We start from the raw sequence: 14909 nt of genomic DNA on the forward strand, positions 1-14909 counted from the left end.
TACACATAATTTTACCATTATCAATGCCTTTGCACTTTCTTGTGAGCACGTGGTCATGCTCTCACACACATATATGCACAACCAGTGATCTCATTTACACTTATTGAAAAAAATGGAGGTTGTTAAATAGAACAAGACAAGAATCTATGTCGCCCTCGGTAGACCGTGGCATAACAACTCACAGTAACCTCAAACTCTTGGGCAGAAGTGATTCTCTTGCCTCAGCCTCCCAAGGAGCTGGGACTACAGGTGCCCACCACAACATCTGGCTATTTTTTGGTTGCAGTTGTCATTGTTGTCTAGCTGGCTGGGCTGGTTTAGAACCCCCAGCCTTGGTGTATGTGGCTAGCACCATAACCACTGTGCTACAGGCACCGGGCCATTAAATAGAAACTTCATGAACTTCTTGAACCTGGTCCAACCCTCCTGACTTTCCTTCCTGTACAGAAAAAGTAATGTCTCTGCTCCTACCTAAATCCTTTAGATTTAGATTTAATCCATTCTCCATTTTCAAGTACTTCACCCCTAAAATTCTCCTCTCTCTTTTTCTCATCAGAAACACTCTTCACATGACTCATTGTCAACAGCAGAAGGATACCTTTAAAAAAGATCATAATAAAAGATAGTAATAGTTAATTTAGAGTATCAATGGTGTAATGGTGACCTGGAAGCTGCCTTTTAAATATCTGAACATAGATTTGGAGGAAGTAATGAAAAGACATTTCAGAGAAGAAGATCTAGGGGCTAGAGTAACTAACGGGCATTAAAGGAGTTTTGTGGAACTTGTTTCTTATATTCCAAAAAGAACCCTTCTGTATATGGCAATGGAGAACTACAGCGCTATCAGTGAGTTTGTTCTTCTTGGACTGTCTTCTGACCCCTACATTCAGGCTATACTCTTTGTGCTGTTCCTTCTGATTTACCTCCTCACGCTGATGGGGAATTCTTTGATGCTGCTGGTAATTAGGGCTGATTCTCCCCTCCACACACCCATGTACTTCTTCTTGAGACAACTGTCCTTCCTGGACCTCTGCCACTCGTCTGTGACAACTCCCAAGATATTGGAGAATGTACTTTCTGAAAGCAAGACCATCTCTGTAGAGAGCTGCTTGGTTCAGGCCTTCTTTGTGTTTGCCACTGGTGGCACTGAGGCCTGCCTGCTGGCTGTGATGGCCTATGACCGCTATGTTGCCATCAGCTCCCCTCTGCTCTATGGCCAGGTGATGAGTAACCAGCTCTGTGTTGGGCTAGTGTGGGGCTCCTGGGGCCTGGGCTTTGTTGATGCTCTCATCAATCTCCTCATGGCTGTCAACTTAGACTTCTGCAAGGCCCAAACTATTGTGCACTTTAGCTGTGAGCTGTCTTCTCTATTCCCTCTGTCTTGCTCTGATACCTCTCTCAACTCCACACTCCTCATCTGCTCCTCTGTTTTGCATTTCTTTGGAACCTTCATTATAATTCTTTCCTCTTATGCCTGTATTGTCTCCACCATCCTGAGCATTAGCTCCACCTCAAGCAGAAGCAAGGCCTTTTCCACCTGCTCTTCCCATCTCATTTGTGTGAGTTTGTTCTATGGCTCAGGTTTTATCAGCTATCTTTTGCCACGTTCAGGTTCCCCTTTGGAAATGATATTCTCCTTGCAGTACAGTGTGATTGTACCCATGCTGAACCCCCTCATCTACAGCCTGAAGAACAAGGAGGTGAAGGCAGAGATGGGAAGAATGTTCAGAAAATATTTTCATCCTCTCACGTAGCAGACACAAAGTCAAGATGCAAAGGAAACTGAAGTGTTGTGCTACATGATCAGACAATGGACTTTAAGGAAAAATTCTTGATTGCCTATGCTGTGAGTTGCCAGAGGAAAGACAGTGGCTTGTATGCCCCTGGAAATTCTTGTAAAGAGGACAGACGATGCATAGTATGATTGAGGTTCAGCCTTATTTGGAGGAGTGAATCAGATAACCCTGCTTTCCAGGGGATCATTTTATAAAATTGGCTATTTATTTTTCACCTCTACATGAACACTAGGCTATTGGTTGCTTATTACTCCTTCACGCTTCTTCTAATAATTACTCCCCAAATCCTTAGAAAACTGCTTCCCTCAATTTATATGCCATCAAGCGGGGGTAATACCATAACTCAGGATAGGGTAACCATTCTATGCCTTTCTCCTGATAGTGCTTTGGGGCAAGGAGCAAATACAGACCCAAGCAAAAGTATTCAGAATTTTTCCCTAGAAATTCAAATATTGAGTGGAAACAAACAAAAAGAAAGTGTTTGAAACAGTCAATCTGTAGTGTCGAAAGAGGTGATGAACCCTGCTCCCTTGGCAATTGTCCTTCTGGAGTCATATTTTTAATAAAAATGGTAATAATATCAATATTTTTACATTTATTACCTTGTGCCAGGAGGTATAATAAGCTCCATTCGGGGTGGCACCTGTGGCTCAAGGAGTAGGGCGCTGGTCCCATATGCCAGAGGTGGCGGTTTCAAACCTAGCCCCGGCCAAAAAAAAAAATAAGCTCCATTCGTAGGAAGATAGCCCTCTATTCCCTGTGAATATGCTGTGTCACATGGGAAAAGGGACTGGGCATGTGATTAAGATTATCGACCTTAAAATTGGAAGTGTAGCATAGATTATCCAGGTGACCCAATATTTAAAAGTAATGAATCTTTAAAAGTAATGAACTTTCTTCAGCTGTAGGCAGGAAGGATAAGGCAGAAGGGAAGGTCAGTGATGATATAAGCACAAGACGGACTAGCCCACCGTTGCTGGCTTTTAGGACAGAAGGGCTATAATCCAGGGATGGTATGTGGCCTCTAGAACCTGAGAACAACACACAACCCACAGCCAGCAGTTCATGGAATTCATGGAACTGAATTCTGCCAACAACCACAATGCACCTAGTAATGTTCTCTCCTCTAGATTCTCCGAGTAAAGCCTGATGACACCTTGATTTTGGTCTCATGCAACTCAAAGCAGCAAAACCAGTTGAGCACACCTGGACTTCTCACCTGCAACATTATGAGATAATATACTTGTGTCACTTTAATTCACTAAAGCGTTATAGCAGCAACAGAAAATTAATAGAGTACCTTTTATTATCCTACTAATCCTCTCAGATACCTTTTATCATTAGTTTTCCTTTACTGGTGAGGAAATGAGACAGTATGTTTGTATACCTGTCCCTTCTAGTCATAGCAAGGGAATGGTGGAACTGGAATTTAACCTCGGCAGTCTGAACTGAGTCCATGCTCTTAGTCACTGAACTGCCCCCTTCACTGTGTCCACGAGGGTCCCACATCCTTTCCATAATTATCTATGATCAGATGCATCACTTATACCCGAGGACTGGTGACTGGTACCAAAACAGGTAACAAAGGTGAGTTGCAGGCAACAGAACTTCAGTGAAATTCCATGTGTTTAGAATTAGATGTTTGGATAAGAGAAAGAGACAGCAATTACTATGTTACTCTTCCTCTTCTGTTTTGAGAACTAAGAATTATCCAGTTTTTCCCAAAAGTTCCCTTTCTCCCTTCAATCAGATTATTCACAGTTAAATTTCTCTTGCTTACAAAGAAACCTAAATGGTTTTGAAAGTGGAACTAGAGTTAGGTTGGTAGGCAAGAACTCTCCAGGAAATGAGGATGTATGGAATCAATAACTGTGCTAAGAAAAAGAAAATGAAGTGAAGTCACCCACTTTTACTGCTCATGTTGTAACTGCCGCTCATACTAAGACCCACGAGTGCCTGAGACCATGCATACTGTTTTAAGGTTCTGAGAAATGGCTAGTTGTTCAAATCAAGCAAATCTAAGAGAATGAAAGAGGGGCTTCTGTTTTCAAGGTAATGATTTAATGTCTTGGTTTTTGACCTTATGGTACAAAATGAACTTCAGCTCTTTTCTTTTCCTATGAAAAGAATATTTGTCATTCTGTAGAGGTAAAGCAGAGGCTATAGAAAATTAACTTGGAGATGGTTTCAGTGATCATCACTAGTTGAATTCACTATCACAACAGTTGCTTATAGGAGGATTGGATGCTGATTAGGGAATTATATCATCTCAACTATTGGAATAGTGACATCTTGGAGAATTTGGAGGACCCGGAGAGCCATGAACCTCCAAGCCTGTCTAAACCCACCAAGCTCCCCTTGTCTCAGCATGTTCTGTCTGCCTAATGGAAGAAAGCTAATAACTCTTCTCATGTCCTATATTCCTCCACATTGCTTGGCTGAGGTCCAGGATTCAAAACCAACATAACCTGAACGGTGAAATCAGAGTCTGAGAAGGAAAGAATTATACCTAGAGAAAATAATAGAAATAGATTGATTTTTATATTCCATAACCTAGGGAATATTTCTGGGGATGAATTTTATTTTTTCTTGGGTAGGAGAGTTGATTTAATTTTTGTGCAGTATTTTGTTTTTTTAAATCATTTTACGGATCTATTCATTTATACAGCCATCATTTCCCATAAATACTTGACTGGGATCATATCATAAAACCTATTTTTTGGCATTATTATTTCTTTTTCTTGCTACCCTTTTCACATCTTCTCCTACTTATTCTCCACTCAATGTAACCCATGTTAACTGTGAAGTAGATTCTTTGCTTTCTATTTCTGGGTTCATATAAGCATTTTCAAACAACTGTACATATATTCATTACATTATGTACATATATTATGTATACACATAGAACTAGATAATAACATTTTCCTTCTGCTTAATTTCTCTTTCATCAATAATATATAGAACTTACAACGAGTCAAATGATGTGGGTCTGATTATTTTTAATGTCAGCATGAATTCCATCTGAATGTGCCATAGTTTCTCAAACCATTTGGGCTCACCATGTTCCATTTTTAACCATTACAAACAGAGATGCAATAAACATCTTTGAATATATAACATGAAATATGAATGTTTTTATTTCTCTGGGATTGATTCCCAGAAATAGAAAATGTATGAATATTTTTAATTTTAATTGATGTTGCCAAATTATTTTCAAGGTATCCTGTAACACTTTACATTTTTCTTTTCCTTTTAGCACTTTTCTTTTTTTTTTTTCACTTCTTTGTTCAACAAAGCATTTATTGATTATCTTCTGTATATCAAGCATTGAACAACATGAAGCCTTATGCATTTAGCATCAGCCTTGAACAATTGGTTTCTTTGCCTGGACTCTCATAGAAGTCTAAATATCTAAAACAACACTGAAATTCATTAATATGCTTGTTAAGTTTCTACTATTGATGTATCTTTTCTCTACCAGCCATTGTAAATTCCTCAAGACAGGAGATTTGTCTTTTATTGCTTTGCTTTTTTTTTTTTTTTTATTAAATCATAGGTGTGTACAATAGTTCAGTCAAGGGGGACAATGTGCTGGTTTCATATATAATCTGAAATATTTTCATCAAACTGTTTAACATAGCCTTCATGGCATTTTCTTAGTTATTGTATGAAGACATTTGTATTCTGCATTTAGTAAGTTTCGCCTGTACCCATTCTAAGATGCACCATATGTGTGGCCCCACCAATTACACTCCCTCCACCCCAACCTTCCCCCTCCTCTCCCCTCCCTTGGCCCTTTCCCCATATTCTTGTGCTATAGTTGGGTTATAGCCTTCATATGAAAGCTATAAATTAGCTTCATAGTAGGGCTGAGTACATTGGATACTTTTTCTTCCATTCCTGAGATACTTTGCTAAGAAGAATATGCTCCAGCTCCATCCATGTGAACATGAAAGAGGTAAAGTCTCCATCTTTCTTTAAGGCTGCATAATATTCCATGGTATACATGTACCACAATTTATTAATCCATTCGTGGGTCAGTGGGCACTTGGGCTTCTTCCACGACTTAGCAATTATGAATTGGGCTGCAATAAACATTCTGGTACAGATGTCTTTGTTATATTGTGATTTTTGGTCTTCTGGGTATATACCTTATAAAGGAATTATAGGATCAAATGGCAGGTCTATTTTTAGATCTCTGAGTATTCTCCAAACATCATTCCAAAAGGAATGTATTAGTGTGCATTCCCACTAGCAGTGTAGAAGTGTTCCCTTTTCTCCACATCCATGCCAACATCTCTGGTTTTGGGATTTTGTTATGTGGAGTTCAAAGTAGTTTTGATTTGTATTTCTCTGATGATTAAGGATCATGAGCATTTTTTCATGTGTCTGAAGGCCGTGCGCCTGTCTTCTTTAGAGAAGTTTCCCTTCAAGTCCTTTGCCCACCCTGAGATGGGATCACTTGTTCTTTTCTTGCTAATATGTTTGAGTTCTCTGTGGATTTTGTTTATTTTACCTTTGTTGGAGGTATAGCCTGCAAATATTTTCTCCCGTTCTGAGGGCTGTCTGCTTGCTATACTTATTATGTTCTTGGCTTTTTGATTTGATGAGGTCCCAGTAATGTATTTTTGATACTGCTTCAATTGCTTGGGGAGTCCTCCTCATAAAATATTCACCCATGCCGATTCCTTCAAGAGTTTTCCTGCACTTTCTTCTAGTATTTTTATAGTTTCATGTCTTAAGTTTAAATCTTTAATCCAGTGAGAGTCTATCTTAGTTAATGGTGAAAGGCGTGGGTCCAGTTTCAGTTTTCTACAGGTCACCAGCCAATTCGCCCAGCACCATTTGTTAAATAGGGAATCTTTTCCCCACTGAATGTTTTTAATTGGCTTGTCAAAGATCAAATAATGGTAAGTAGATGGATTCATCTCTTGGTTCTCTATTCTGTTCCAGACATCTACCACTCTGTTTTTGTGCCAGTACCATGCTGTTTTGATCGCTATTGATTTATAGTACAGTCTCAGGTCTGGTAGTGTGATTCCTCCTGCTTTGTTTTTATTTCTAAGTAATGTCTTGGCTATTCAAGGTTTTTTCTGATTCCATATAAAACGAAGTATTATTTTTTCAAGATCTTTAAAATTTAACAATGGAGCTTTAATAGGAATTGTATTAAAATTATATATTGCTTTGGGTAGTATGGACATTTTAACAATGTTGATTCTTCCCAGGCATGAGCATGGTATGTTTTTCCATTTGTTAACATCTTCAGCTATTTCTTTTCTTAAAGTTTCATAGTTCTCTTTATAGAGATCTTTCACATCCTTTGTTAGGTAAACTCCCAAATATTTCATCTTCTTTGGCACTATTGTGAAAGGAATAGAGTCCTTAACTATTTTTTCGGCTTGGCTATTGTTGATGTATATGAAGGCTACAGATTTATGGGTGTTGATTTTGTAGCCTGAGACATTGCTGTATTCCTTGATCACTTCTAAAAGTTTTGTAGTAGAATCCCTGGTGTTTTCCAGATATACAATCATATCATCTGCGAAGAGTGAAAGTTTGATCTCTTCTGACCCTATGTGGATACCCTTGATCGCCTTTCCTTCCCTAATTGCAATGGCTAAAACTTCCATTACAATGTTAAAGAGCAATGGAGACAATGGGCAACCTTGCCTGGTTCCTGATCTAAGTGGAAATGATTTCAATTTAACTCCATTCAATACAATATTGGCTGTGGGTTTGCTGTAGATGGCCTCTATCAGTTTAAGAAATGTCCCTTCTATACCAATTTTCTTAAGTGTTCTGATCATGAAGGGATGCTGTATATTATCGAAAGCTTTTTCTGCATCAATTGAGAGAATCATATGGTCTTTATTTTTTAGTTTGTTTATGTGCTGAATTACATTTATAGATTTACGTATGCTGAACCAGCCTTGAGACCCTGGGATAAATCCCACTTGGTCATGGTATATAATTGTTTTGATGTGTTGTTGGATTCTGTTTGTTAGGATCTTATTGAATATTTTTGCATCAATATTCATTAGTGATATTGGTCTATAATTTTCTTTTCTTATTGGGTCTTTCCCTGGTTTAGGTATCAAGGTGATGTTTGCTTCATAGAATGTGTTGGATAGTATTCCTTCTTTTTCTATATTTTGGAAGAGGTTTAGTAATATAGGCACTAGTTTTTCTTTAAAGTTTTGGTAGAATTCTGATGTGAAGCCATCTGGTCCCAGGCTTTAGGGAGCTTTTGTATAGTTGATGCTATTTCAGAACTTGATATGGGCCTGTTCAACATTTCCACTTCGTTCTGGCTAAGTCTTGGTAGGTCGCGTGCTTCCAAGATTGGTCAACTTCCTTCAGATTTTCATATTTCTGAGAATAAAGTTTCTCGTAATATTCGTTAAGGATTTTTTTAATTTCTGAGGGGTCTGTTGTTATTTCATCTTTACCATTTCTGATTAATGAAATTAGAGATTTTACTCTTTTTTTACTGGTTAGGTAAGCCAAAGGTTTATCTATTTTATTGACCTTTTCAAAAAACCAACTTTTTGATTTATTGATCTGTTATATAATTCTTTTGTTTTCAATTTCATTTAATTCTGCTCTAATTTTGGTTATTTCTTTTCTTTTGCTGGGTTTGGGGTTGGAATGTTCTTCCTTCTCCAGGTGCTTGAGATGTCCCATTAAGTTGTTAGCTTCCTCTCTTTCCGTTCTCTTGAGGAAGACTTGCAGTGCTATAAATTTCTCTCTTAGAACTGCCTTTGGAGTATCCCAGAGGTTCTGATAATTTGTGTCTTCATTGTTGTTTTGTTCCAAAAATTTGGTAATTTCCTTCTTAATTTCGTCTATGACCCATCTATCCTTCAGCATAAGGTTATTTAGCTTCCATGTTTTTGTATGAGTATGCAGATTCCTGTTGTTATTGAGTTCAATTTTTATTCCATGATGGTCTGAGAAGATGCAAGGAATAGTGCTTTTCTTTTATAGCAAAATAAAAAGTGTCTTTCAACCCTTATTGAGCCTGCAATATGTTATTTTTCCATTATGATATTTCATTGCTATTTTATTCCTCTGACCACTAGGAAGTGTTAGTATCTTTTCACGTATTAGTTGGCTGTTTACATTTGACATTTTGCAAAGATCATACATGTCCATTTTTCTTTTGGCTTCTTTGCTGTTCTTATCAGTGTTATAGCACTTCACTTTTCAGGTATGTTGAACATTGTCTGTATTCTATGGAGCCTGTGTTTTTTTCAGTTCTATTAGTTTTTCTTATCTTTACCCAGGGTATTTTTGGCCATGCAAAAATTTCTGGGTTTTTTATATTCTCGTAATATATTGTCATCAAACATTGTTGCTTAACTCATTTACTTCACCTTTCATTTTAAAATGGTTTTCTGGATATACTTGTTAGACTTAATTTTTTTCCATTTTTTATGCTTAAGTGTGTAATCATTTGGAATTCATTTTTATACTTTCTAACTGCACTAGGTTATGATGGATAGCAACTTATGACCGCAACATTTTATAAGTAATCCATTCTTTTCTAACTGAATTAAAATAAAAATTTGGTCATGTATAAAATCTGATTTAATTTTATTTTTATTTTTATCAATGGTCTATTTATCTCTTATTGAAATGTCATATTGATTATTCTGATATTTGGTAAGATCAGGGTCTTTCAAAATTATCTCCCTCCACCACAACTATTCCTTTTCAATCTTTTATGTTTTATATGGTCTTCAATATCCTTAATTCCACTATAAAGAAAAACAGTTTAAAGATTACCACTGAGGCCAGGCATAGTTACTCACTCCTGGTAGTCCTAGCATTCTGGGAAGCCAAGGCAGGAGGATTGGTTGAGCTCAGGACTTCTAGACCAGCCTGAGCAAGAGCACGACCCTGTCTCTACTAAACATAGCTGGGCACTGTGGCAAAGGCCTGTACTCCCAGCTTCCAGTTAATAAAGCATTTGCCTAGATTTTTTATTCCAACTCAACTTATAATCACCAAGATGTGGAAACAGCCTCAATGCCCACCAACCCAGGAATGCATTAACAAACTGTGGTATATGTATACCATGGAATACTATTCAGCCATTAAAAAGATGGAGATTTTATGTGTTTTGAATTATCCTGGAGTTGAAACACGTTCTTCTTAGTAAAGTATCACAAGAATGGAAAACCTCAATACTAACACGAAGTCAGTAGATGATCTAATACATGTACACATAAGAGAAAAACTCAATTCAACTAAAGTTGCGCAGAGAAGGAATAAGGGAGGGGGAAAAGAGAAGAAGGGGAGAGGATTGGTGTGCTCCCACTTGATGGTCACAATGAAAGGGTATATGACACACCTTTTGGGTGTGGAACACAACTACAAGAAGGTCTCTACCTAACAAATGCAAATACTGTAACCTAGTTGTTTGTATCCTTACATTAACCTGAAATTAACAACAACAACAAAAACAAGAGGATTGCTTGAGCCCAGAAGCCTGAGGTTGCTGTGAGATATGATGCCAGGGCACTCTAGCCTGGGGCAACAGAATGAGACTCTGTATATATATATATATATATATATATTTATACACACACCATATAAATAAAATAAGTAAATACATTGTAGAATATTCAAAAATGGAATACAACATGACTAGAATTCAAGTAAGTGGCAAATTATTGTTGTACTTTGTTATTGCTATATGTATGTAGTGGAAAGGTAAGCATTCAGTAGGAAATGCTTGCTCTGTTTTCATTGGAAAGCCCTGTTACTATTGGTGTTGCCCTATGCTAGCCATAGTTGTGAGGATCAATTACTACAACAAAAATACAAAAATTATGCTGATACATTTTTCTTGGCAGTGTGATGATTGAAATATTTTCCTATAGATCACATATCTTCTCTAAGTAATTTTATGCTGCCAAGTGTATGAATACACAGCTCTTCTCTCCTCCCCCAGAGCTGAGGCAGTCTCTTCTGAGGGGCTGAATGACTTACATGCAGGGTGCTTCCCTTTACCTTTTATGCAGCATAAAATTAATATTGATTTGAAGGCTTGTGGAGTCATATAACAATCTCACATCGAGATGACTCAGATACATATCTAGTAAATCGTGTGTACATATCTAGTATGTAAGCTATCAAATCAGATGTTAAATATCCTTACATTTAGCCGTTGATGCTAGTTATACGAAATAACTAGCATACATTTCCAGGATAGAGGTGCAAAAATGCTCGCTGTAGTACTGATTACAATATATGTGACTTGGGGTGGTGCTTGTGGCTCAAAGAGTAGGGCGCCGGCCCCATATACTGGGGGTGGCGGGTTCAAGGCCAGCCCCAGCCAAAACTGCAAGAACAACAACAACAACAAAAACAATATATGTGACTTGTAAACAGCTTGAATTATCAATAGGAGAATAGTTAAATAAATATGATAAATCTACATTATAAATATCACATAAGTATAAAAACAATTGCCTGGATATTGCATGCAGGCATGAAGAAAATCTACAAAGTACACATTTAAATGATGGACACAAATAGAACATAGATAAGAGTTCTGTATATGGATAGAGTACTGTGAGCATATATGCTAAATCATTTGTAGGTAGAGGGTGTGGTGTCTAACAATGCAGCAGAAGATTGTTTTATAATGTCTTATATAGTAAAAAAAGCAAGTTTGTGTTGATCTTACTCCTTGGACTATGATTTTACTCCTTGGACGCAACATGGTTGTATTCATAAACCCATTTCATATACATATGGGAAGATGATTAGGAGGTAAACTCAATCACTTCTCAGTTTCCATGGTAAATCCCAGAGAGTTTGTTCCCCTTGTATTTGGCCAATGGGAAAATCTTGGCTTTCGACACAATGAACCAGACTTCATCTCCCTCTGGGTTCTGGTGGAACTCTCTCGTCAGCTTAGTAGGATTTCTCCTTCAATAGCTCGTGGTAATTGCTACAATCCAGAATTTCCAAAGACGATGCATAATAAAGTCCCCTGTTGGTCTGAGAAGAAGTCCGGTTTGGTTAATGAATCCAAAGTCAAGCTAACTGTGTGACTCCAGGGACCACCTGGCATTGAGTCATCTCCCCGACTTAATCTGCCAATACACTGGCTCTCTAAATCAAGCTGCCTTCCTCTGATTGGTTACATTGAAGGATCCTTTCCTTGAATAATGCCAACAGTATTTGTCATAGTAGAAACCATATGGACAAATGCTCGTGTGATCAGGAAAGATGAAAGAAACTGCCCTCAAATGTGGATGTTTCAAGATGATTCTCAAGCAGAAATTAGAAAAATGTTCTGAAGATTTCTCTACAGGTGCTTGTGAAGCCCTGGTAAACATATTTCTTTTTTATCTTCTAGCTTCCTGCTAGAGAGCTGTCCCTATTCCAGGGTTGGGCAAGTGTGGTACATCCTCTCTTGATGGGAGTCACCTGGGCTAACATATGTTTGCTTATTGACTCTAAGCTCCAGATTGCAGCCCTACTGTAGCATAATAATGTCCTTCCTAAATTCTCTAACATTTTAATCTTTTTTCCAGTTCCTTGTTCTTCTTTCTCCCTTCCCTCTCTTCTTGCCTTTCTAAGACATTGTTATTTCTGATCCCCTCATCACACATCTTTTCTACCACCTTGGACGTTTCCTGCGAGTCTACCTTCTCCAGGATGAATAGTTGGGATCTGTTCCCTAAGATGTTCTGCTGGGCTTCTCAGATGTGCTTCTCTTCCTCTCCCACTGGGATACTGAGCATTTGAGACAAAAAGAAAGCTGAGTTTCTTTTTTTTTTTTTTTTTTTTTTTTGGTCAGGGCTGGGTTTGAACCCGCCACCTCCGGCATATGGGACCGGCGCCCTACTCCTTGAGCCATAGGCGCTGCCCCGAAAGCTGAGTTTCTTAAAGCTCTTATTTTTATGTAAACAATTCAATTACATTCTCACAACACTGCAAATAGTTGCAACAGTGGATATAGTTATCCCCACAATGAAGATGGGAAACTGGAAATTAAAAGTTGAAATATCTTTATAAAGCTTGCATAGATGGAAAACAGCAGATCTGGGATCAGACTCCACATATGTGTGTCTTCAAAGAGCTCTGCTACACCTTCTCCTTGCCCTTTGGCATAGGACCTGCATTTCATCAGGGTCTGGAAATGGTGGGAGAGTTGAGATTACCAGCTGAGCAGGTAAGGACATCAAATGCATATTTCTAATCTTTATAGATTAAAATCTCCTCTATACCCTGAACTCTTGAGAGTTGCTTGGGGGAGGGGGGCGATTAATAAAAGAAACCACAAAGTTTGCATCTGACAAGTTATAGATTTATTTTGTTTAATGCCATTTTGTGAGTTGTCAGCATTTCCTTAAATATCAAGAATAAAATAGTATATTTTAATATACTATTAAAATGCATACATTGCAACAAGAAGTACATTTTGTGGGTCTTGTTTTCATAAGTGGAAATCTTGCCAGGCTGTCTTCATATGCATTTATCCATCCAACAAGGAAAGTCAAAACTGACTATACAACATGTAGTACATTTTCATTGACAGACTTCTAATTTCTTGACAACAGAAGCTGGAATTATTGTTAGCATAAACATATCTATTGCTGGCCACATGCATACCAAGATACCCAATGTCAACCTCGCACAATAAACAAAAGAAACTCAACCAATAGGCTATTTCACACATACATCACAACACTGTAAAACTCCACTCTGGTTTATGTTTGTGGGGCAGCTGCACAATCATTTGTTTACCAGTTTTTAGTGCAACATTTTCTTTGATTCTCTAAATCTATCATTTCATTTCATTTTAATTTTAATTTAAAATTAAATTAGTTAAAATACTTAACAACTTAGAAATCATCCATAGGCTTGGCGCCCATAGCTCCATGAGTGAGGTGCCAGCCACATACACCAAAGGTGGCAGGTTCGAGCCTGGTCTGGGCCTGCTAAACATCAATGACAACTACAACCAAAAAATCACCAGGCATTGTGGTGGGCAACTGGTAGTCTCAGCTACTCGGGAGGCTGAGGCAAGAGAATCGCTTAAGCCCAAGAGTTTAAGTTGCTGTGAGCTGTGACACCACGGCACTCTACCAAGGGTGACATAGTGAGACTCTGTCTCAAAATAAATAAATAAATGAATAAATAAATAAATAAATCATCGATAGATCCAAGCAGTTCAGTCTTTTAAGACATGTTTTCCATTTCCTTCTTGACCTCAGTTGCCTCAATGGAACTATTTTGACTATGAAAATCTGGCTTTGAAGCTGTTAAGCAGAGGAATGCCAGGCACACCCCTGATGGCACTGAGGTCTGGTCTGGCAAACACCACAGGCCAAGCACTCATCACATCCCAACACTAAAACAATCGACCTAGCCACTCGGTTGACCTGCTGCAGGGAAAACTGGTGGGAAATCTCCCCCAACCATCTGATCTGCATCATGTTAACACAATGCCAAACCTCTGTTGCTTCAGTAGTAGAGACTCGAAGTGTGATTCCTCAGTTGTCTCTCTTGTTTGGTCACTTTACCTTGCATGTAGTTTACGTATGTTCTATGTGTTGTTTACTCTTATTTCTCAAAGAGCTAAAAACTTACAACTCGTAATTAGCAAAAAGAAAAGTCTTTAAACAATTGTTTTAATTTTTCATATCGATAATTTGTATTTGGAGAGCGTGTTAAGGAGGGTAGAGTGAGTGCGTTTTATGAACGAAGCATAGCATCTATCAGGTTTACACGGCAAACATTCACTGGTTCCACTATCACATTCTGAGCAACTCCTGTGGGCTAGTTAGTGTGCATGATGCCCTTTGTTTCTGAAATGAACACTTACCGGGGAGGATTTCCTTTGGGCAGGTGCCAATTAATTTCCCTCACGTAATGGCATTAATATCTACGAAGAAGCCCGTTGTGTTAGGTATCAAGGACTGCTCACATAAAATTCTTAAGTACGGATTGCCTGTATCAATAATGGTGACATTTCAGGCATCCCCCACAGGAAAAGTGGAAGGTTTTCTTTTTTCTTTTCTTTTCTTTCTTTTTTTTTTGCAACAGTGTCTCATTATGTCGCCCTCAGTAGAGTGCGGTGACGTC

At 38.1% G+C, this 14909-nt stretch overlaps 1 protein-coding gene across 1 annotated transcript; it reads left to right on the plus strand.

Annotated features, from left to right (window-relative positions):
• The first annotated feature begins 824 nt into the window (after positions 1 to 824).
• Positions 825 to 1754, plus strand: LOC128561887 (olfactory receptor 8S1-like). The gene has a single exon (XM_053556574.1). It carries the CDS (start codon positions 825 to 827, stop codon positions 1752 to 1754), a length of 930 nt encoding a protein of 309 aa, XP_053412549.1.
• The last annotated feature ends 13155 nt before the right edge of the window (positions 1755 to 14909 follow it).

This window comes from Nycticebus coucang, chromosome 12 (genome assembly GCF_027406575.1).
Source record: "Nycticebus coucang isolate mNycCou1 chromosome 12, mNycCou1.pri, whole genome shotgun sequence".
Taxonomy (NCBI): Eukaryota; Metazoa; Chordata; class Mammalia; order Primates; family Lorisidae; genus Nycticebus; species Nycticebus coucang.

Bases quoted from the DNA above. Each gene is read 5' to 3' on its own strand.
- LOC128561887 (XM_053556574.1), top strand. From the start codon at position 825: ATGGAGAACTACAGCGCTATCAGTGAGTTTGTTCTTCTTGGACTGTCT.